Source organism: Nerophis ophidion, linkage group LG05, assembly GCF_033978795.1.
Source record: "Nerophis ophidion isolate RoL-2023_Sa linkage group LG05, RoL_Noph_v1.0, whole genome shotgun sequence".
Lineage (NCBI taxonomy): Eukaryota > Metazoa > Chordata > Actinopteri > Syngnathiformes > Syngnathidae > Nerophis > Nerophis ophidion.
Genome location: NC_084615.1, coordinates 20,015,211 through 20,037,500, shown reverse-complemented (window position 1 = coordinate 20,037,500; position 22,290 = coordinate 20,015,211). Strand labels below are relative to the sequence as shown.

Here is a 22,290-nt window from a genome sequence, read left to right as displayed (position 1 = left end):
TGAGGACAGGTGAAAACTAATGGGTTGCTATGGTGACACAACAAACAAAAGTGCACAAAGAGTCCAAAAACAAAACCGAACATGACTAAAACAAAACATGATCACACAGACATGACATCCGCGACTGTATATCTCAGTATTAGGGTTGATACCGGTAATTAATAGTTGGACAATATCGGAATATCGGCAAAAAAGCCATTATCGGACATCTCTAGTCACATTTGATACATTCAATACAAATAACCTGTAACATACATATAAAAAATTACGTGACAAAAATGGATATATTGTATGCATGTCAGGTGATCTGAAAATCAATATATACAAAAAACGGGGGGATTTATGAAACTTCTAAAATTGTTGGTTTCAATCTCCGGAATTAGAGGAATGGTTCGGATTGGTTGACAAACAAAGTCAATGTGAACATTTTAAAAATTGCCCATTCATTATTTAATGCATCCAGCGGGGCATCACAACAAAATTAGGCATAATAATGCCTTAATTCCACGACTGTATATATCTGTATCAGTAATTAAGAGTTGGACAATATTGGATATCAGCAAAAAAGCCATTATCGGACATCTCTAAAAACAAAGCGTCATTTGCAGACTATAAGTACAGGTTTTCAAAACATATTGTTAACCCAAATAGATGAAATTAGATAAACTCCCGCGGCACACCCGACTGTATCTCCCAGTGGTTGAAAAGCATTGTCCTAGTGTACTTCATAAATAAATGAGAGAATGTTTAATGCAAACATGGACTGTACCGTGCTTGGGGGAGAAGATAGGGGACTTTGAGCGTGGCGGGTTCTCAGCACGGGGCGCCACCAACTGGACCGGACGGACATGTTTATCCGCCAGCTTCCTTAGACTGGCTTGTCTGTTCTGGACCATCTGCTGTACGGCTGCATGCTTCTCAAACGTTTTATCAATTTTCACCTGACAGGTTAAGGAGGGTGAAGGTAAGGCGCTTTGATTGTGTCGTATTGTGTAGTGTAGCAGAACGTCGTGCACCTGCAGCTGAGGGGTGACGACAGCCTCGTACTCCAGCGTAAGAACATCAGGTCCTGATGTCATCAATGATGGCGCCCGGTCCAGGAAGCTCTCAATGGCCTTCAGAGCAGTCTGAGCCCCCTCCTTGGACTGAAACTTCTCCACCAGCTGATTGGCCAGCAGGTATGCTCCATCATCACACCAGGTTTGGGCCTAAAGAGGGGAAAGAGAGTACTATAAAGGAAAACACGGGCCCATGCATTGAATTTGAGAGAGCCGGCATGGACTAAGAACAGACAAGCCATTGGTTTGTCTGTTCGCGAAAAACAAACATCCTAATCTACGATTTGACTCCCTCAAATGGCTGTTCTGAAAAACACCCCCGAGGACACCTCAATGATGGACGCTTTTGACCTCCCTCCCTTCTCAACGACACCTGGAGTCAAACTTTTTCAGATCGGCCTCAGTCTACAAAAACATTACACCATCACACCCAAGACAATTGGGCACACAGGCACACACCTCCCCTCCCTCACCCCACGCCTTCATCACCGCTTGTTGTTCCCCTCAGGGCCTTCCAGGGCTCCATACTCCCCACCCCCACCCCTCTGTGCGAGTTGTCGTGATTAAATGTAGTGTGTTTATGTGTGCATTGCAAATGAAGTTTTTCCCTTGGACTAAGCCTGGACCCCCGGAGCCTTTGACTTTTTTTTTTTTTACTCTTCCCCCCTTTCCCAATATCAACTTTTTCCACCTTTTTTAAGGAGCGCCGTAAAATTAGCTGATCCGTTGGCGGTCCCGTCTTCTCTCCCTGTAACGTAAGTCTGCTCTTAGTGGTACTGTGCCGAAAATGTACTTTTCAGTTCTTATGTGTCTTGTGCATGTTAAATATTGACAATAAATCCTTTCCATTTCCTTGCACAAACGTTCTGTACGTACCTGGTCCAGAGATATCAGCAGTTGGTGCGTCTGCAGGAGACAACGGCGTTTGGCGGCCAGGGCCGTGTCGAGGGTATCGCAGTGATGGCGCAGCTCGTTGCAGCGCTGCATGATGAGCGAGGTGGCGTAGTGGTGGCCTGCGGAAAGCTGGTGCCCATGGAGGATGATGATCTGTGCACGTGACATCACATCCTGTTGGGACAGAGACATCCAATAAATGTTGGGTACGACCTTTTAACGCTCTGAATTGCGCGAAGGCTCCAAAGCATTTCTTTATTTTTAGCATTTCCAAATGTTTCTTCATGGGAAAAAAAATTAATGGGCAAGATCACGGGTACAAGAGGCCGAAATGAGTTTCCTCCGCCGGGTGGTGGGTCGCTCCCTTAGAGATAGGGTGAGAAGCTCTGCCATCTGGGAGGAGCTCAAAGTAAAGCGAATAGGTGCGGCGTCTTCAGTAATGCGGACGCTGTATCGATCTGTTGTGGGTAAGTAAGGGCTGAGCCGTAAGGCAAAGCTCTCAATTTACCATTCGATCTACGTTCCCATCCTCACCCATGGTCATGAGCTTTGGGTTATGACCAAAAGGACAAGATCACGGGTAAAAGCGGCTGGAATGAGTTTCCTCCGCCGGGTGGTGGGTAGCTCCCTTAGAGATAGGGTGAGAAGCTTTGCCATCCGGGAGGAGCTCAGAGTAAAGCCGCTGCTCCTCTACTTCAAGAAGAGCCAGATGAGGTGGTTCGAGCATCTGCTCAGGATGCCACCCGAACGCCACCCTAGGGAGGGGTTTTGGGGCACGTCCGACCGGCAGGAGGCCAAGGGCAAGACCCAGGACACGTTGGGAAGACTATGTCACCCGGTTGGCTTGGGAACGTATCAGGATCCCCTGGGGAGGAGCTGGGTGAAGTGGCTGGGGAGAGGGAAGTCTGGGCTTCCCTGCTTTGGCTGCTGTAGATGGATGGATGGGCCGTGACAAACCTGTGCAAACAATTCAGAAGTGTCCAGCTGTTTGAGAGCCTGCTCAGTTTGAGCCGGAGTGTCACCACGTGTGGACAGCTCCTCTCCCTGAGATGACAGACGCTGCAGACACGACTGCATCTGGTAACAAAACGGCATCAACACAACATGACGTGGGACGAAACTTCAGACGACCTCCTGAAAAAACTAATTCGAACATTTACCTCATGAAAGCCTTTCTCAAATGTGAGCAGTTGCAAGTACTGATGCAGTTTCAGGTGGTGCTTATCAAAGAAGCCGTCAAAGGCTGACTCCATGTCTCTCAGTTGATTGAGGAGCCTAAACAAGACAAAGTTGTAGTCTTTGATGGAGAAAGTACAATTTAAAAACAAGGGACTCTCACCTTTGTACCGTCTCCCAGTCCAGCTTGACGTCCCACTGAGGGTCCTTGGTATCCCTCGTAGTTGTCTCCAGGTTTGACAGAAGGTGCTGACCCTCCTTGAACAGAGATCTAATGGCCTCCTGTCGCAGAGGAACAGCATAGTGAAATACAGGAAGACAATAAATAATCAAACCTATTAATACATGAATGAACTGGTCGTTGGTGAAAAGTGCATCCAGTTCCAGAAATAACCACAACAGAGTGGATGGGGAGGAAAAAATGTGACAAAATTATCCCAGAATACTTCAAACCAGACAACACCCTGAGACAGAGACTGCATGGTGCCCCCCACATGCTATCCATTGTAATGATGAATGCACTGAAACAAAACAAACCACTAAGCCGACACATGGCACAGCATAGATATGCAAACTCTTCACGCCAAGACTCAGCTGTCTACCTGCACCTCGGGTCAAGGTTGAAAAATCAATCCCTAAACAGAGGAGGTGGTCTGCGACACCTCCCGTCTCCCCCAGACAACACTGTCCTTTCAACCATTCCTAAAAGCCTCCAACAAATACCAGTAGTAAAAAACATTCTGCTCACAGAAAGTGACCAGAATGCCATTTGTGCCGTTTGTTTACAACTGAATGGAATGTTTACGTGGTTGAATCTGACTATTTTCCGATCGTTCTGCCACACAATAACTCAATGCTAACGAAGACAAATTACTCTGTCATTGGTTTTGTCATCAAAACAGTTGTTTTTCTCACTACCATCCTTGCCCAGGGAAACCCTCCTGGTTTTGGAGTATAAATATTTGTGGTTTGGCACCAGCCACTGGACTAGATCTGACCAATCTAAGTCTAAGACTAGATGTGACCAATCTAAGTCTAAGACTAGTTCAGACTAATCTAAGTCAAATACTAAATGTGCCCAATCTAAGACAAAGACTAGATGTGACCTATCTAAGTCAAAGACTAAATGTGCCCAATCTAAGACAAAGACTAGATGTGACCTATCTAAGTCAAAGACTGGATCCGACCAATCTAAGTCTAAGACTAGTTCTGACCAATCAAAGTCTAAGACTATTTCTGACCAATCAAAGTCTAAGACTATTTCTGACCAATCAAAGTCTAAGACTGATTCTTAACAATCTAAGTCAAAGATTCTGACAAATCTAAGTCTAGACTAGATCTGACTAATCTAAGTCTAAGACTAAATCTGACCAATCTAAGTCAAAGACTAGCTCTGACCAATCTAAGTCTAAGACTAAATCTGACCAATCTAAGTCAAAAACTAGATCTGACCAATCTAAGTCAAAGACTAGATCTGACCAATCTAAGTCAAACACTAGAGCTGACCAATTCAAGTCTAAGACTAGTTCTGGCCCATCTAAGTCTAAGACTTGATTTAACCAATCTAAGTCTAAGAATAGTTCTGACCAATCTAAGTCTAAGCCTAGATCAAACAAACCTAAGTCAAAGACTAAATCTGACCAATCTACGTCAAAGACCAATTCCAACCAATCTAAGCCTAAATTTAGTTCTGACCAATCTAAATCTAACACTAAATCTGACTAATCTAAGTCAAAGAATGGATCCGACCAATCTAAGTCTAAGACTAGTTCTGACCAATCAAAGTCTAAGACTAGTTCTGACCAATCAAAGTCTAAGACTGATTCTTACCAATCTAAGTCAAAGATTCTGACACATCTAAGTCTAGACTAGATCTGACCAATCTAAGTCTAAGACTAAATCCGACCAATCTAAATCAAAGACTAGCTCTGACCAATCTAAGTCTAAGACTAAATCTGACCAATCTAAGTCAAAGACTAGATCTGACCAATCTAAGTCTAAGACTAGATTTGACCAATTTAATTCAAACACTAGAGCTGACCAATCTAAGTCAAAGACTAGTTCTGACCAGTCTAAGTCAAAGACTAGTTCTGACCAATCTAAGTCAAAGACTACTTCTGACCAATCTAAGTCAAAGACTAGTTCTGGCCAATCTAAGTCAAAGACTAGATCTGACCAATCTAAGTCTAAGACTAGATCTGACCAATTTAAGTCTAAGACTAGATTTGACCAATTTAAGTCAAACACTAGATCTGGCCAATCTAAGTCCAAGACTTGATCTAACCAATCTAAGTCTAAGAATAGTTCTGACCAATCTAAGTCTAAGACTAGATGTGACCAATCTAAGTCTAAGACTAGTTCAGACTAATCTAAGTCAAATACTAAATGTGCCCAATCTAAGACAAAGACTAGATGTGACCTATCTAAGTCAAAGACAAAATGTGCCCAATCTAAGACAAAGACTAGATGTGACCTATCTAAGTCAAAGACTGGATCCGACCAATCTAAGTCTAAGACTAGTTCTGACCAATCAAAGTCTAAGACTATTTCTGACCAATCAAAGTCTAAGACTGATTCTTACCAATCTAAGTCAAAGATTCTGACAAATCTAAGTCTAGACTAGATCTGACCAATCTAAGTCTAAGACTAAATCTGACCAATCTAAGTCAAAGACTAGCTCTGACCAATCTAAGTCTAAGACTAAATCTGACCAATCTAAGTCAAAAACTAGATCTGACCAATCTAAGTCAAAGACTAGATCTGACCAATCTAAGTCAAACACTAGAGCTGACCAATTCAAGTCTAAGACTAGTTCTGGCCCATCTAAGTCTAAGACTTGATTTAACCAATCTAAGTCTAAGAATAGTTCTGACCAATCTAAGTCTAAGCCTAGATCAAACAAACCTAAGTCAAAGACTAAATCTGACCAATCTACGTCAAAGACCAATTCCAACCAAACTAAGCCTAAATTTAGTTCTGACCAATCTAAATCTAACACTAAATCTGACTAATCTAAGTCAAAGAATGGATCCGACCAATCTAAGTCTAAGACTAGTTCTGACCAATCAAAGTCTAAGACTAGTTCTGACCAATCAAAGTCTAAGACTGATTCTTACCAATCTAAGTCAAAGATTCTGACAAATCTAAGTCTAGACTAGATCTGACCAATCTAAGTCTAAGACTAAATCTGACCAATCTAAATCAAAGACTAGCTCTGACCAATCTAAGTCTAAGACTAAATCTGACCAATCTAAGTCAAAAACTAGATCTGACCAATCTAAGTCAAAGACTAGATCTGACCAATCTAAGTCTAAGACTAGATTTGGCCAATTTAATTCAAACACTAGAGCTGACCAATCTAAGTCAAAGACTAGTTCTGACCAATCTAAGTCAAAGACTAGTTCTGACCAATCTAAGTCAAAGACTACTTCTGACCAATCTAAGTCAAAGACTAGTTCTGGCCAATCTAAGTCAAAGACTAGATCCGACCAATCTAAGTCTAAGACTAGATCTGACCAATTTAAGTCCAAGACTAGATTTGACCAATTTAAGTCAAACAATAGATCTGGCCAATCTAAGTCCAATACTTGATCTAACCAATCTAAGTCTAAGAATAGTTCTGACCAATCTAAGTCAAAGACTAGATCTGACCAATCTAAGTCAAAGACTAGATCTGGCCAATCTAAGTCTAAGAATAGTTCTGACCAATCTAAGTCTAAGCCTAGATCGAACAAATATAAGTCAAAGACTAAATCTGACCAATCTACGTCAAAGACCAATTCTGACCAATCTAAGCCTAAATTTAGTTCTGTCCAATCTAAATCTAAGACTAAATCTGACCAATCTAAGTCAAAGACTGGATCTGAACAATCTAAGTCCAAGACTAGTTCTGACAAATCAAAGTCTAAGACTAGTTCTGACCAATCAAAGTCTAAGACTGGTTCTGACCAATCTAAGTCAAAGACTCTGACCAATCTAAGTCTAAGACTAGATCTGACCAATCTAAGTCTAAGACTAGATCTGACCAATCTAAGTCAAAGACTAGCTCTGACCAATCTAAGTCAAAGACTAGTTTTGACCAATCTAAGTCTGAGATTAGATCTGACCAATCTAAGTCAAAGACTAGATCCGCCTAATCTAAGTCAAAGACTAGATCTGACAAATCTAAGTCAAAGACTAGATCTGACCAATCTAAATCAAAGATTAGATCACACCAGTCTAAGTCCAAGACTAGATGTGACCAATTTAAGTCCAACACTAGATGTAACAATTTAAGTCTAAGGCTAGATGTAACATTCTCAGTCTAAGACTAGATGTGACCAATCTAAGTCTAAGACTAGATGTGACAATCTAAGTCTAAGACTAGATGTAACAATCTAAGTCTATGATCATAAACTGATGAGGTCTAGTCAGACGAGAGGTGAAACGTCTTCTTGGACAAAATAAATAATGCAGTTGCCATCGAGTAAATGCCTTGAGATACGTGAATGAAATACTTCTGGACGTACTTTAAGCTTCCGGTATTTGTCATTGTGAGACGCCAGGAGGCGCTCGATGGCGCCGCCCTCGCCGGGCAGTTCAGTCTCGGCCAGTTCAGTGCCGAAGGCCTGCAGCATGTGCGCTATGTCTTTGACCGTGACGGCAAAACCTTCAATGGCCTGCAAAAGAAGCATAAATCACTCCATGATAAATAAGTCAGTGGATGGGATAGTGTCATGGCCACAATATTAGGTACAAAAGACCCAATCAAAAAAAAAATCTGTCTTGGAAAAGATAGTAATGGTCCATTTTTTTAGAGAAAAATTTGTGATTTTAGTCACAAATAGTGTATATTGGAGCATTATGCATGATTTTTCCTTATACTTTATTTACATTGAACAATTTTAAATATATATTTTTTAATCAGACTTAATTTGGTGCATGTCTTGTACTAATTAATGTGAAATAAATTGTCTAATAATTCATGTTTTATTGCAATATAACACACTTAAAATAAATATAATCCTGGCACATCCGGAGCCAGGATTCGATTTTTCTACATTTGAACACCAGCTGTTAGAATAATTATGTATAAGCTATCACACAACTCTTATGCTTAAAGGCTGTTGCTGTAGTTATAATCAATTGTGCTGAAGTTGTGCTTTTTTATCTGTGCTAAGGCACAACGTTTTTTTTGTAGTGTTAAAATTTGCCACTAGATGGCATCATTGCGTTAAAAAGTGTGGTGTACAAATATTAATGTTGGATTGTGTTGTAAAATTATAATTATTAAAGATTATTTTGTAGGTAGTACATCTTAATTTCTCTGACATCGTTTCTGTAGTGTTAAAATTCGCCACTAGATGGTATCAATGCATTAAAAAGTGTGGTGTACAAATATGTATGCCTCCGCTGTGAACGGGACTCTCGCTGCTGTGTTGGATCCGCTTTGGACTGGACTCTCGCGACTGTGTTGGATCCATTGTGGATTGAACTTTCACAGTATCATGTTAGACCCGCTCGACATCCATTGCTTTCCTCCTCTCTAAGGTTCTCATAGTCATTATTGTCACCGACGTCCCACTGGGTCATTATTGTCACCGATGTCCCACTGGGTGTGAGTTTTCCTTGCCCTTATGTGGGCCTACCGAGGATGTCGTGGTGGTTTGTGCAGCCCTTTGAGACACTAGTGATTTAGGGCTATATAAGTAAACATTGATTGATTGATTGATTGATGTTGGATTGTGCTGTGAAATTATAATTATTAAAGGTTATTAAATAGGTAATATATCTTTAATTTCTCTGACAGCGTTCCTGCGATGTTAAAATGCGCCACTAGATGGCATCATTGCATGAAAAGTGTAATATAGACACTTACATCATGTGCTGCCTTTATTATAACACTTATATAAGACTTTTACCGTCATTTTGATAGTAGGCTAATATAGACCTGCGATGAGGTGGCGACTTGTCCAGGGTGTACACCGCCTTCCGCCCGATTGTAGCTGAGATAGGCGCCAGCGCCCCCCGCAACCCCAAAAGGGAATAAGCGGTAGAAAATGGATGGATGGATGGGGCTAATATAGACACTTGCATCATGTGTTGCCTTCATTATAACACTTATATAAGACTTTTAACGTAATTTTGATAGTAGGCTTTTATAGCTAATATAGACACTTCATGTGTTGCCTTCATTATAACACGTATATAAGACTTTTAACGTCATTTCGGATAGTAGGCTATTATAGCTAATATAGAAACATCATGTGTTGCCTTTATTTTCACACTTATATAAGACTTTTAACCTAGTTTTGATAGTAAGCTAATATAGACACTTACATCATGTGTTGCCTTCATTATAACACTTATGTAAGGCTTTTAATGTCATTTTGATAGTAGGCTATTATAGAAACCTACATCATGTTTTGCCTTCATTATAACATTTATATAAGACTTTTAAAGTCATTCTGATAGTAGGCTTATATAGCTAATATAGACACTTACTTCATGTGTTGCCTTCATTATAGCACTTATATAAGACTTTTAACGTCTTTTTGATAGTAGGCTATTATAGTTAATATAGACACATCATGTGTTGCCTTCATTGTCACACTTATATAAGACTTTTAACCTAATTTTGATAGTAGGTTAATACAGACACTTACATCATGTGTTACCCTCATTATAACACTTATGTAAGGCTTTTAACGTCATTTTGATAGTAGGCTAATATAGACACATCATGTGTTGCCTTCATTATAAAACTTTTAAAGTAATTTTGATAGCAGGCTTATATAGCTAATATAGACACTTCATGTGTTGCCTTCATTATAACACGTATATAAAACTTTTAACGTCATTTCGGATAGTAGGCTATTATAGCTAATATAGACACATAATATGTTGCCTTTATTTTCACACTTATAAAAGACTTTTAACCTAATTTTGATAGTAGTTTAATACAGACACTTACATCATGTGTTACCTTCAATATAACACTTATGTAAGGCTTTTAACGTCATTTTGATATTAGGCTAATATAGACACATCATGTGTTGCCTTCATTATAATACTTATATAAAACTTTTAAAGTAATTTTGATAGTAGGCTTATATAGCTAATATAGACACTTACATCATGTGTTGCCTTCAATATAACACTTATATAAGACATTTAACGTAATTTTGATAGTGGGCTAATATAGCTAATATAGACACTTACATTATGTGTTGCCTTCATTATAACACTTATAGAAGAATTTTAACGTCATTTTGATAGTAGGCTAATATAGCTAATATAGACACTTACATCATGTGTTGCCTTGATTATAACACTTATATAAGACTTGTAACGTCATTTTGATAGTAGGCTAATATAGCTAATATAGACACGTCATGTGTTGCCTTCGATATAACATTTATATAAGACTTAACGTCATTTTTGATAGTAGGCTAAAATAGACACTTACATCATGTGTTGCCTTCATTTTAACACTTATGTAAGACGTTTAATGTCGTTTTGATAGTAGGCTAATATAGACACATCATGTGTTGCCTTCATCATAACACTTATATAAGACTTTTAACGCCATTTTGATAGTAATAATAATAATAATAATAATAATAATAATAATAATGGATTAGATTTATATCGCGCTTTTCTATTGTTATATACTCAAAGCGCTCACAGAGAAGTGGGAACCCGTCATTCATTCACACTTGGCGCCTATCTCAGCTACAGTCGATGTTTTACTTAATTATTTATTTGGATACAATGTACTAAACTACTTTTTTATTTACAGAAGTATATTATCTATAGCGGGCTAATATGGCTAATATAGACACTTATGTCATGTGTTGCCTTCATTATAACACTTATATAAGACTTGTAACATCATTTTGATAGTAGGCTAATATGGCTAATATAGACACTTAAATCATGTGTTGCCTTCATTATAGTACTTATATATCACTTTCAATGTAATTTTGATAGCAGGCTAATATAGCTAATATAGACACTTACATCATGTGTTGCCTTCATTATAACACTTAAGTAAGACATTTAACGTAATTTTGATAGTAGGCCAATATAGCTAATATACACACTTACATTATGTGTTGCCTTCATTATATCACTTTTATAAGATTTTTAAAGTCATTTTGATAGTAGGCTAATATAGCTAATACAGACACTTCTTGATTTGGAGACAATTGTTCATAGGAACTTAATATGTTGTCTTACTGTCCTTAGAAGGATCCAGTCACTATGGCAGTAGTCCAAAGTGCCTCCGAACTCAGACGTCAGCTGGTTCTCATCGATGTACTTCAGCAGGTCGGTGACGGAGCTCAGCATCACCACCTGAACGCCACATCGGTTGTTACTTATCACCTGATCTGACACGGCGGCCGGTTGTGTTGCTTACCGGCATCTTCAGCAAGAAGTCATCTTGGCCAAAGCGAAAGCCGATGTCGGCGACGGTGCGATGGAAGAAGCTGGTGGGTCGCAGCACCAACACCAGGTGGAGGTTCCCGGGAAAGGAGGCCTGGATTTCGAACACGAGAAAACAAAATAATGTTCTCTTTAATCACATTGAGGATCTTTGACTGCTGATTGTTTTATAGCACTTTCTTAAAAACTGAGTACTTTGATTGGCGTTGATGAAGTAGATCGTTAAAAACTTAACTGACCCTGTCATATAGAGAATCTTTGACTAGTGTTTTTGCATGAACTCTGAACACTCCTGTCATTTTTAGGATCTTTGATTGGCGTGCATGAAGTAGATAGTTAAAAACTGCAATGCTTCCGTCATACAAAGAATCTTTGACGAGCAGTTTTGCAGAAAGTCCCTAAAACAGCAGAGTTCACCTGTCATATAGAGAATGATTGGTGTTCATTACTCTTTTAATATACAGGATCTTTGACTAGTGTTTTTGCAATAGGTCCAAACACCAGAACACTCCTGTCATATACAGGATCTTGGATTTGAGTTTATGAAATCGGTCCTTAAAAACAGGGGAGTGGTCCTCTCATACAGATAATTTTTGACTAGTGTTTTTGCATGAACTCTTAACACTCCTGTCATATATAGGATCTTTGATTGGAGTTTATGAAGTAGATCATTCAAAACTGCAGTGGTTCTGTCATACAAAGCATCTTTGACTATCATTTTTGCAGAAAGTCCCTAAAACAACATATTTCACCTGTCATATAGAGAATGATTGGTGGTCATTAAACAGCAGCCCACTCTTGTATTATACAGGATCTTTGACTAGTGTTTTTGCAATAGGTCTGAACACCAGAACACTCCTGTCGTATAGGGGATCTTTGATTGCCGTTTATGTATTAAAACAGCAGAGTGGTTCTGTCCAATAGAGAATATTTAACTAGTGTTTTTGCAATTCCTTTGAACACTCCTGTCACATATAAGATCTTTGACTTGCATTTATGAAGTAAATTGTTCAAAAAACTGCACTGGTCCTGTCATTTAGAGCAGTGGTTCTCAAATGGGGGTACGCGTTCCCCCGGGGGGTACTTGAAGGTATGCCAAGGGGTACGTGAGATTTAAAAAATATATAAATATATATTGTAATAATAGCAACAATTCAAAAATCCTTTATACATATATTTATTGAATAATACTTCAACAAAATATGAATGTAAGTTCATAAGCTGTGAAAAGAAATGCAACAATGCAATATTCAGTGTTGACAGCCTGATTTTTTTGTGGACATGTTCCATAAATATTGATGTTAAAGATTTCATTTTTTGTGAATAAATGTTTAGAATTAAGTTCCTGAATCCAGATGCATCTCTATTAAAATCCCAAAAGAGGGCACTTAAAGTTGATGATTACTTCTATGTGTAGAAATCTTTATTTATAATTGAATCACTTGTTTATTTTTCAACAAGTTTTACGTTATTTTTATATGTTTTTTTCCAAATAGTTCAAGAAAGACCACTACAAGTGAGCAATATTTTGCACTGTTATACAATTTAATAAATCAGAAACTGATGACATAGTGCTGTATTTTACTTCTTTATCACTTTTTTTCAACCAAAAATGCTTTGCTCTGATTAGGGAGTACTTGAATTTGAAAAATGTTCACAAGGGGTACATCACTGAAAAAAGGTTGAGAACCACTGATATAGAGAATGATTGGGGGTCATTAAACAGCAGTCCATTCTTGTAATATATAGGATCTTTGACTTGTGTTATTGCAATAAGTCTGAAAAGTAGTACAAAATTCCTGTCATATTTAGGATCTTTGATTTGTGTCTATGAAGGAGACCATTAAAAACTGGAGTGGTTCTGTCATACGGAGACTCTTGACTAACATTTTTGCACCGAGTCCCTAAAACAGGGGTCGGGAACCTTTTTGGCTGAGAGAGCCAAAAAGCCAAATATTTCAAAATGTATTTCCGTAAGAGCCATATCATTTTTTTTTAACACTGAACACAACTAAACGCGTGCATTTTTAAGTAAGACCAACATTTCCAGGGTATAAGAGGTCTCTTATTCTTTGTAATAACTTTGTTATTCTGAAGCTAACTGTGGAGGGGGTGTGGCCTGCGGGCCTGCAGCGAACTGGGGTGTTCCAGGACAGGCCTCGAAATCAGCAACAGGTGCGTAGCTGGTCCACCAGGGCCTTGATATCTAATCACCTGTCGCTCTGTTATAAGCAGCAGCCAGTAGGAGAGATGGGGTTGGGGCTGGAGCCAGAGCGAGAGCGAGAACGAAAGACAAAAATACAATTGCTGGACAGCAACTGAGAGACTTATTCGGTGCTTGGTGGTCTGAAGAACCCCCAGAGGTGCAAGCCCTACACTAACCAATAATAAATAAATAACTTCTTACCATTACGCAACTTCTTGAACAGGTGCGGTAGAAAACAGATGGATGGAATAAAAATGCATGAGAATGTTTTATATTTTGAACGTTATTTTTAACACTGTGAATACAAGTGGAATCATTCATTACTTATCATGTTAAGCAATGTCAGCTCAGATTTATCCAAGAGCCAGATGCAGTCATCAAAAGAGCCACATCTGGCTCACGAGCCATAGGTTCCCTACCCCTGCCCTAAAACAACAGCGTTCACCTGTCATATAGAGAATGATTGGCGGCAATTACTCTTGTAAAATACAGGATCTTTGACTGGTGTTTTTGCGATATACATGGTACATACAGTACTGGTCCTGTGAAACACCAGAGTCTTCCTGTCATTCATTGTAGAACAGCTTTGACACCCTACTACATATTGCTCGTGTTTTAATTTATTGACATTATATAAACAATAAAAATAATCTCGCTAAGGAAAAGGGTCACCCTGAAAACAAAGAATTTAGTTTAAAAATAGTTTACAAGTTCCTAATACAACGTTGTGTTTATGATTGTGGTTTGCAGCACGCAATCATACTGGAAGTTGCTTTTTTTAATACGTCGTTTTTTATTGTTGTTTTTTTATCAATACCCCGACAGTGTGTCTGCATGACAAGGGAAACCACACAACTGTGCAGCCTCACACATTTGTCCACCTTCCCCTTGGCCTCAGTGGTGACGTCATGCATGTTTAAGTCAGCAGCATGCATGTAAGAGGAGACGGACATGACATCATCTCACCTTCTACGCAAAGGAAGCATGACTCAGCATTCTGCACACACACACACACACACACACACTGCACCGCTCCGCTCACTGCAGCATTCCCACCCTAAAACTTCACCCAAACTCCTCTAATTAGGCAACAAAATATCCACCCCCGCCCGGTCATTACCGGGCTGCATCGGATCCTGGCGAGTCCTCTCCGGCCGCATCTTTCGGCCATGACGGGACGATGGGAGGACATGTTCAGCTCAGCAGCATCCTCACTCACACACCACACACTCTCCGCATCCTCGTCCTCGCTCTCTGCAGAGCTCCACGTCATCACACTTTTTTGGGGGGTTGGGGGAGGTGGAAGTTGTTGCTTGCATTTCAATTAAGACGGCGTCAGAGAAGACGGCCTTTCTTGAGGCAAAATACGAGGAGCAGCGTTTGCGGTACAGTGCGGCGCAAACTACAAGCACAATAATAAACAGCACTGAAGGGAAATATTGTATTGGATGCCATTAGGTGTACCTAATGCTGTGGCCAGAGATGACATGACATTTATGGCGCCCCCTGTGGGCTGTGGTTAGTAAGACCTGCAAGTATACACCTAATACGACTATAATCCATGTCAATGACTTCTGTGTTGCTACTAAGATGTTTTGCTTGATGGCGGATATTTTTTTCAAGCACACTTTACACACGTGTTTGTAAGTCCCTCACAGGTGTGACAGAATACTCGCATTTAAAAAAAAAAAAAAACACTATGTGCGTGTGAACACTCTGCGCACGCATTTTACGTTCGCTCACGGAGTCATTTTACGTTCGCTCATAGAGTAATTTTCAGTTCATTTAGACTAATTTTGCGCTCGCTCATGGACTCATTTTACGTTTGCTCAGAGACTCATTTTACATTTGCTCACAGACTCATTTTACATTTGCTCATGGACTCTTTTTATGCTCATTTAGACAAATTTTGCGCTCGCTCATTTTACGTTCGCTCATGGACTCATTTTACGCTCGCAAACGGACTAATTCTACATTCACTCGCGGACTAATTTTACACTCATTTAGACAAAATTTTCGCTCACTTATGGACTCATTTTATATTCGCTCGTGGACTCATTTTACGTTCACGGACTCACACTACGTTCGCGGGTGGACTCATTTTACATTTGCTTGCGGACAAATTTTACGCTCATTTAGACTAATTTTGCGCTCGTTCATGGACTCCTTTCACGTTCGTGGACTCATTTTCCGTTCGCTAATGGACTCTTTTCACATTCGTGGACTAATTTTAAGTTCACACATGGACTCATTTTACGCCCGCAAACGGACTAATTTTACATTCACTCGCGGTCTAATTTTACACTCATTTAGACAAAATTTTCGCTCACGTATGGACTCATTTTATATTCGCTCGTGGACTCATTTTACGTTCACGGACTCATTTTACGTTAGCGAGTGGACTCATTTTACATTTGTTCGCGGACTAATTTTACGCTCATTTAGACTAATTTTGCGCACGTTCATTGACTCCTTTCACGTTCGTGGACTCATTTTACGTTCGCTCATGGCCTCATTTTACGTTCGCTCATGGCCTCATTTTACGTTCGCGGATGGACTCATTTTACATTTGCTCGCGGACTAATTTTACGCTCACTTAAACTAAATATTCGCTCGCTCGCGGACTCATTTTACGTTCGCTCGTGGAGTCATTTTACTTTCATTTTACTCTCTTGCAGACTCATTTTGCAATCGCTTGCGGACTCATTTTACGTTCGCTCATGGAGTCATTTTAGGTTCGCTCATGGAGTCATTTTACGTTCGCGCATGGAGTCATTTTACGCTCGCAAACGGACTAATTCTACATTCACTCGCGGACTAATTTTACACTCGTTTAGACTAAATTTTCGCTCGCTTATGGACTCATTTTATATTCGCTCGTGGACTCATTTTACGTTCACGGACTCATTTTACGTTCGCGGGCGGACTCTTACATTTGCTCGCGGACTAATTTTACGCTCATTTAGACTAATTTTGCGCACATTCATTGACTCCTTTCACGTTCGTGGACTCATTTTACGTTCGCTCATGGCCTCATTTTACGTTCGCTCATGGCCTCATTTTACATTTGCTCGCGGACTAATTTTACGCTCATTTAAACTAAATTTTCGCTCGCTCGCGGACTCATTTTACGTTTGCTCGTGGAGTCATTTTACTTTCATTTTACTCTCTTGCAGACTCATTTTGCGTTCGCTTGCGGAGTCATTTTACATTCGCACATGGACTCATTTTACGCTCGCAAACGGACTAATTCTACATTCACTCGTGGACTAATTTTACACTCATTTAGACAAAATTAGCGCTCACTTATGGACTCATTTTATATTCGCTCGTGGACTGATTTTACGTTCACGGACTCATTTTACGTTCGCGGGTGGACTCATTTTACATTTGCCTGCGGACAAATTTTATGCTCATTTAGACTAATTTTGCGCTCGTTCATGGACTCATTTTCCGTTCGCTAATGGACTCTTTTCACATTCGTAGACTCATTTTACGTTCGCACATGGACTCATTTTACGCTCGCAAACGGACTAATTTTACATTCACTCGCGGACTAATTTTACACTCATTTAGACAAAATTTTCGCTCACTTATGGACTCATTTTATATTCGCTCGTGGACTCATTTTACGTTCACAGACTCATTTTACGTTCGCGGGTGGACTCATTTTACATTTGCTCGCGGACTAATTTTACGCTCATTTAGACTAATTTTGCGCACGTTCATTGACTCCTTTAACGTTCGTGGACTCGTTTTACGTTCGCTCATGGCCTCATTTTACGTTCGCTCATGGCCTCATTTTACGTTCGTGGATGGACTCATTTTACATTTGCTCGCGGACTAATTTTACGCTCATTTAAACTAAATTTTCGCTCGCTCGCGGACTCATTTTACGTTCGCTCGTGGAGTCATTTTACTTTCATTTTACTCTCTTGCAGACTCATTTTGCGTTCGCTTGCGGACTCATTTTACGTTCGCTCATGGAGTCATTTTAGGTTCGCTCATGGAGTCATTTTACGTTCGCACATGGACTCATTTTACGCTCGCAAACGGACTAATTCTACATTCACTTGCGGACTAGTTTTACACTCATTTAGACTAAATTTGCGCTCACTTATGGACTCATTTTATATTCGCTCACGGACTCATTTTACGTTCGCGGGTGGACTCATTTTACATTTGCTTGCGGACGAATTTACGCTCATTTAGACTAATTTTGCGCTCGTTCATGGACTCCTTTCACGTTCGTGGACTCATTTTCCGTTCGCTAATGGACTCTTTTCACATTCGTGGACTCATTTTACGTTCGCACATGGACTCATTTTACGCTCGCAAACGGACTAATTTTACATTCACTCGCGGACTAATTTTACACTCATTTAGACAAAATTTGCGCTCACTTATGGACTCATTTTATATTCCCTCGTGGACTGATTTTACATTCACGGACTCATTTTACGTTCGCGAGTGGACTCATTTTACATTTGCTCGCGGACGAATTTTACGCTCATTTAGACTAATTTTGCGCTCGTTCATTTACTCCTTTCACGTTCGTGGACTAATTTTACGTTCGCTCATGGCCTCATTTTACGTTCGCTCATGGCCTCATTTTACGTTCGCGGATGGACTCATTTTACATTTGCTCGCGGACTAATTTTACGCTCATTTAAACTAAATTTTCGCTTGCTCGCGGACTCATTTTACGTTCGCTCGTGGAGTCATTTTACTTTCATTTTAATCTCTTGCAGACTCATTTTGCGTTCGCTTGCGGACTCATTTTACGTTCGCTCATGGAGTCATTTTAGGTTCGCTCATGGAGTCATTTTACGTTCATTTTACACTCTTGCAGATTTATTTTACATTCGGACTAATTTTACGTTCGCAGATAGACTCATTTTACGTTCGCTCGTGGAGTCATTTTACTTTCATTTTACTCTCTTGCAGACTCATTTTGGGTTCGCTTGCGGACTCATTTTACGTTCGCTCATGGAGTCATTTTAGGTTCGCTCATGGAGTCATTTTACGTTCAGTTTACACTCTTGCAGATTTATTTTACATTCGGACTAATTTTACGTTCGCAGATAGACTCATTTTACATTTGCTCGCGGACTAATTTTACGCTCATTTAGACTAATTTTGCGCTTGCTCATGGATTTATTTTACACTGTATTTGACAAATTTTACACTCGCTCATGGACTCTTTTTACGTTCGTGGAATTGTTTTACGTTCGCTCGTGGACTCATTTTATGTTCGCTCATGGACTAATTTTACACTCTCCCGGACTCATTTTGCGCCTGCAAATAGACTAATTTTACATTTGCTCGCAGACTAATTTTACACTCGTTTGGACTAAATTTTTGGTCGCTCGCAGACCCATTTTACATTTGCTCGTGGACTCATTTTACGTTTACTCGCGGACTCAATTTAAGTTTGCTCGCGGACTAAATTTACGTTTTCCCGTGGATTCATTTTACGTTTGTTCATGGAATCAATTTACGTTCGCTCATGGACTCATTTTACATTTGCTTGTGGATTCATTTTATGCTTATTTAGACTAACTTTTGCGCTCCCTCATGGACTCATTTTACGTTCGCTCATGGACTCATTTTATGTTCGCTCATTGACTCATTTAACGTTCGCTCATGGACTCATTTTACGCTCGCTCATGGACTCATTTTACATTTGCCTGCGGACTCATTTTACGCTCATTTAGACTAATTTTGCACTCGCTTATGGACTCATTTTACGTTCGCGGACTCATTTTACGCTCGCAAATGGACTCATTTTCCGTTCGCTCATGGACTCATTTTACATTCGCAGACTCATAGGACAACCATACTCCTCCTCCTAAGTGTACACCATCCACTCCACATACTGAAAGTAGAATAAAACACAACTCACTGCTATTCTGGCCAGCGCATTCTTGATAGAAGCCCACGTGTCAAGTCTGCGGTCTAAAATGATGATAAACTTGACCCCTGGTTGTCTGGTTCTGTGGAGAAAATTGTCTTTAGGAGAAAGTGCTGACGTTGCATAAGGGGCAAGGCAAATATATATATACACACATACAAATACATACACACACGTATGTATATATATATATATATATATATATATATATATATATATATATATATATATATATATATATATATATATATATATATATATATATATATATATATATATATATATATATATATATATATATATATATATATATATATATATATATACACATATACACACACACAAACATATATATAAATATATATATATATATACACACATACACATACAATATATATATATACACACACATACGTATATACACACACACACACACACACACACACACACACATATATATATGTATACACACATACATGTATATATACCTCAGTAATTGCTGCGACATGTATAGGATTAAAGGGGAACATTATCACCAGACCTATGTAAGCGTCAATATATACCTTCATGTTGCAGAAAAAAGACAATATATTTATTTTTAACCGATTTCCGAACTTTAAATGGGTGAATTTTGGTGAATTTAACGCCTTTCTATTTATCGCTCTCGGAGCGATGACGTCAGAACGTCACCTAGGTAGTCAACGCCATTTTCTCCACCACATTACACGCAGCAAGTCAAATCAGCTCGGTTATTTTCCGTTTTTTCGACTGTTTTCCGACAACATCATGCTTCGTCGGTGTGTTGTCGGAGGGTGTAACAACACGATCAGGGACGGATTCAAATTGATTTACGTAGAATGTGCATCGATTAGCATGCCGTGCTAACATTTTATTTAGTCTAGCTGTATGTACATATTGCATCGTTATGCCTCATTTGTAGCTATATTTGCATCCAGCCTTTCCCTCCATCCACATTTAATGCCAAACAAACACATAGCAATCGACGGATTTAAGTTGCTCCAGTGTCAAGAGATGCGAAAGTCCCTCGTTTGGTTTTTACCGGCGATGCTACGACAGAGATGGCAAGAATGTGTGGATATCCTGCGACACTCAAAGCAGATGCATTCCCAACGATAAAGTCAACGAAATCACAAAGGTGAGTTTTGTTGATGTTATTGACTTATGTGCTAATCAGGCTAATTTGGTCGCGGCATGACAGCCAGCTATTTGATGCTAACATGCTATTTAGGCTAGCTGTATGTACATTTCTAGCTGTATTTGCATCGAGCGTTTCCTTCCACCCACATTTAATGCCAAACAAACATATTCCAATCGACGGATTTAAGTTGATCCAGTGTCACAAGATGCGAAACTTCCGATCGTTGGTCTGCACATTTTACCGGCCATGCTAAGGCAAACATGGCCGAATAGTATCAATAGCTATTCGGTCAATAGCTTCAGTTTCTTCTTCAATTTCGTTTTCGCTATATGCCTCCATACTCCAACCATCCGTTTCAATACATGCGTAATCTGTTGAATCGCTCAAACCGCTGAAATCCGAGTCTGAATCCGAGCTAATGTCGCACTTTAAAGCTTTTATTAGGGATATTCCGAGACGGGTAAAATTAAAAAAAAAACTTTGAAAAATAAAATAAGCCACTAGGAACTGATTTGTATTGGTTTTAACCCTTCTGAAATTGTGATAATGTTCCCTTTTATATAATCTCAGCTACTTACTCGTTTTCAGACCTGTTGAATTGTGCAAATGTAAACATGTCCCTTTGTTAAGCATAACTAATAAATGACTGATTTGAAGCTAAAATTAAGCCAATTGACACACTGAACTAAACTGAACTGAAGGTGCCATGAAATGGGGTTTTTTCCACCAAAATTCCAATTAAAATCTAAATTGTAGCACCTCAGGCTGCCTGTGTCATAGGTGGCAGTGTTGTGCACGTTATTAGAAGAAGCACAGGAATCAAAGTAGGTGTTGTGCAGACTGGAGAACTACATGGCACTATCGCTGACATCAGCAGGACTCCATGTCCATCCAGACCAGGCTGTGCTCAGAATCTAAACACAACTATTTGGCGCACTGCAGTGACGGTGACGTGAGCGCACACACACACACACACACACACACACACACACACACACACACACACACACACACACACACACACACACACACACACACACACACACACTTGTATTTGTTACCTTCTTGAGACCTGAGAATTATGGCTACCTCTTTAGGACCACCCTTTCTAGATACAGTATATGAAGATGTGTATTTACAAAATTAACAATATATACATACTATGCAAATATAAAAAAAGCATGTTGTGAAAAATAAGTTGGAATTTCACAAGAAAAAGGTCACAATTTCACAAGAAAAACTTAGAATGTTGGCAGTATTATAATAACAGTCATTTTACTCAACTTAAGTCAAAATTTTACAAGAAAAACTGAACATTTGTGCAATATTATGATAAAAGTTGGAATTTCACGCAATGGCAGTTTTTACAAGAAAAGCTTAAATGTTGGCAATTTATGAGAAGAGTCGTAATTTTACGCGACAAAAGTCACAATTTTATAAGAAAACTTAAAAATGT

General features: G+C 39.3%; 1 protein-coding gene across 7 annotated transcripts in view; it reads right to left on the bottom strand.

The window, feature by feature from the left end:
* mcf2a (MCF.2 cell line derived transforming sequence a) overlaps positions 1 to 22,290 on the bottom strand; it is a 77,763-nt gene that overhangs the window by 31,119 nt on the left and 24,354 nt on the right. For 6 of the 7 annotated variants that reach the window (XR_009806774.1, XM_061900315.1, XM_061900317.1 and 3 more), the window contains exons 4-13: positions 19,667 to 19,757; positions 11,530 to 11,649; positions 11,349 to 11,465; positions 7,637 to 7,786; positions 3,292 to 3,410; positions 3,113 to 3,227; positions 2,910 to 3,029; positions 1,935 to 2,126; positions 1,017 to 1,208; positions 770 to 941 (exon numbers count right to left, since the gene is read on the bottom strand). Coding sequence is in view for 6 of the 7 variants with exons in the window: in XM_061900315.1 (XP_061756299.1) it covers positions 770 to 941; positions 1,017 to 1,208; positions 1,935 to 2,126; positions 2,910 to 3,029; positions 3,113 to 3,227; positions 3,292 to 3,410; positions 7,637 to 7,786; positions 11,349 to 11,465; positions 11,530 to 11,649; positions 19,667 to 19,757 (1,388 nt within the window). In the remaining variant the exon portion in view is untranslated. Of the gene's footprint in view, positions 1 to 769; positions 942 to 1,016; positions 1,209 to 1,934; positions 2,127 to 2,909; positions 3,030 to 3,112; positions 3,228 to 3,291; positions 3,411 to 7,636; positions 7,787 to 11,348; positions 11,466 to 11,529; positions 11,650 to 14,881; positions 14,998 to 19,666; positions 19,758 to 22,290 lie in introns of those variants that run through there. The other variant, XM_061900314.1, reaches the window with a different exon arrangement.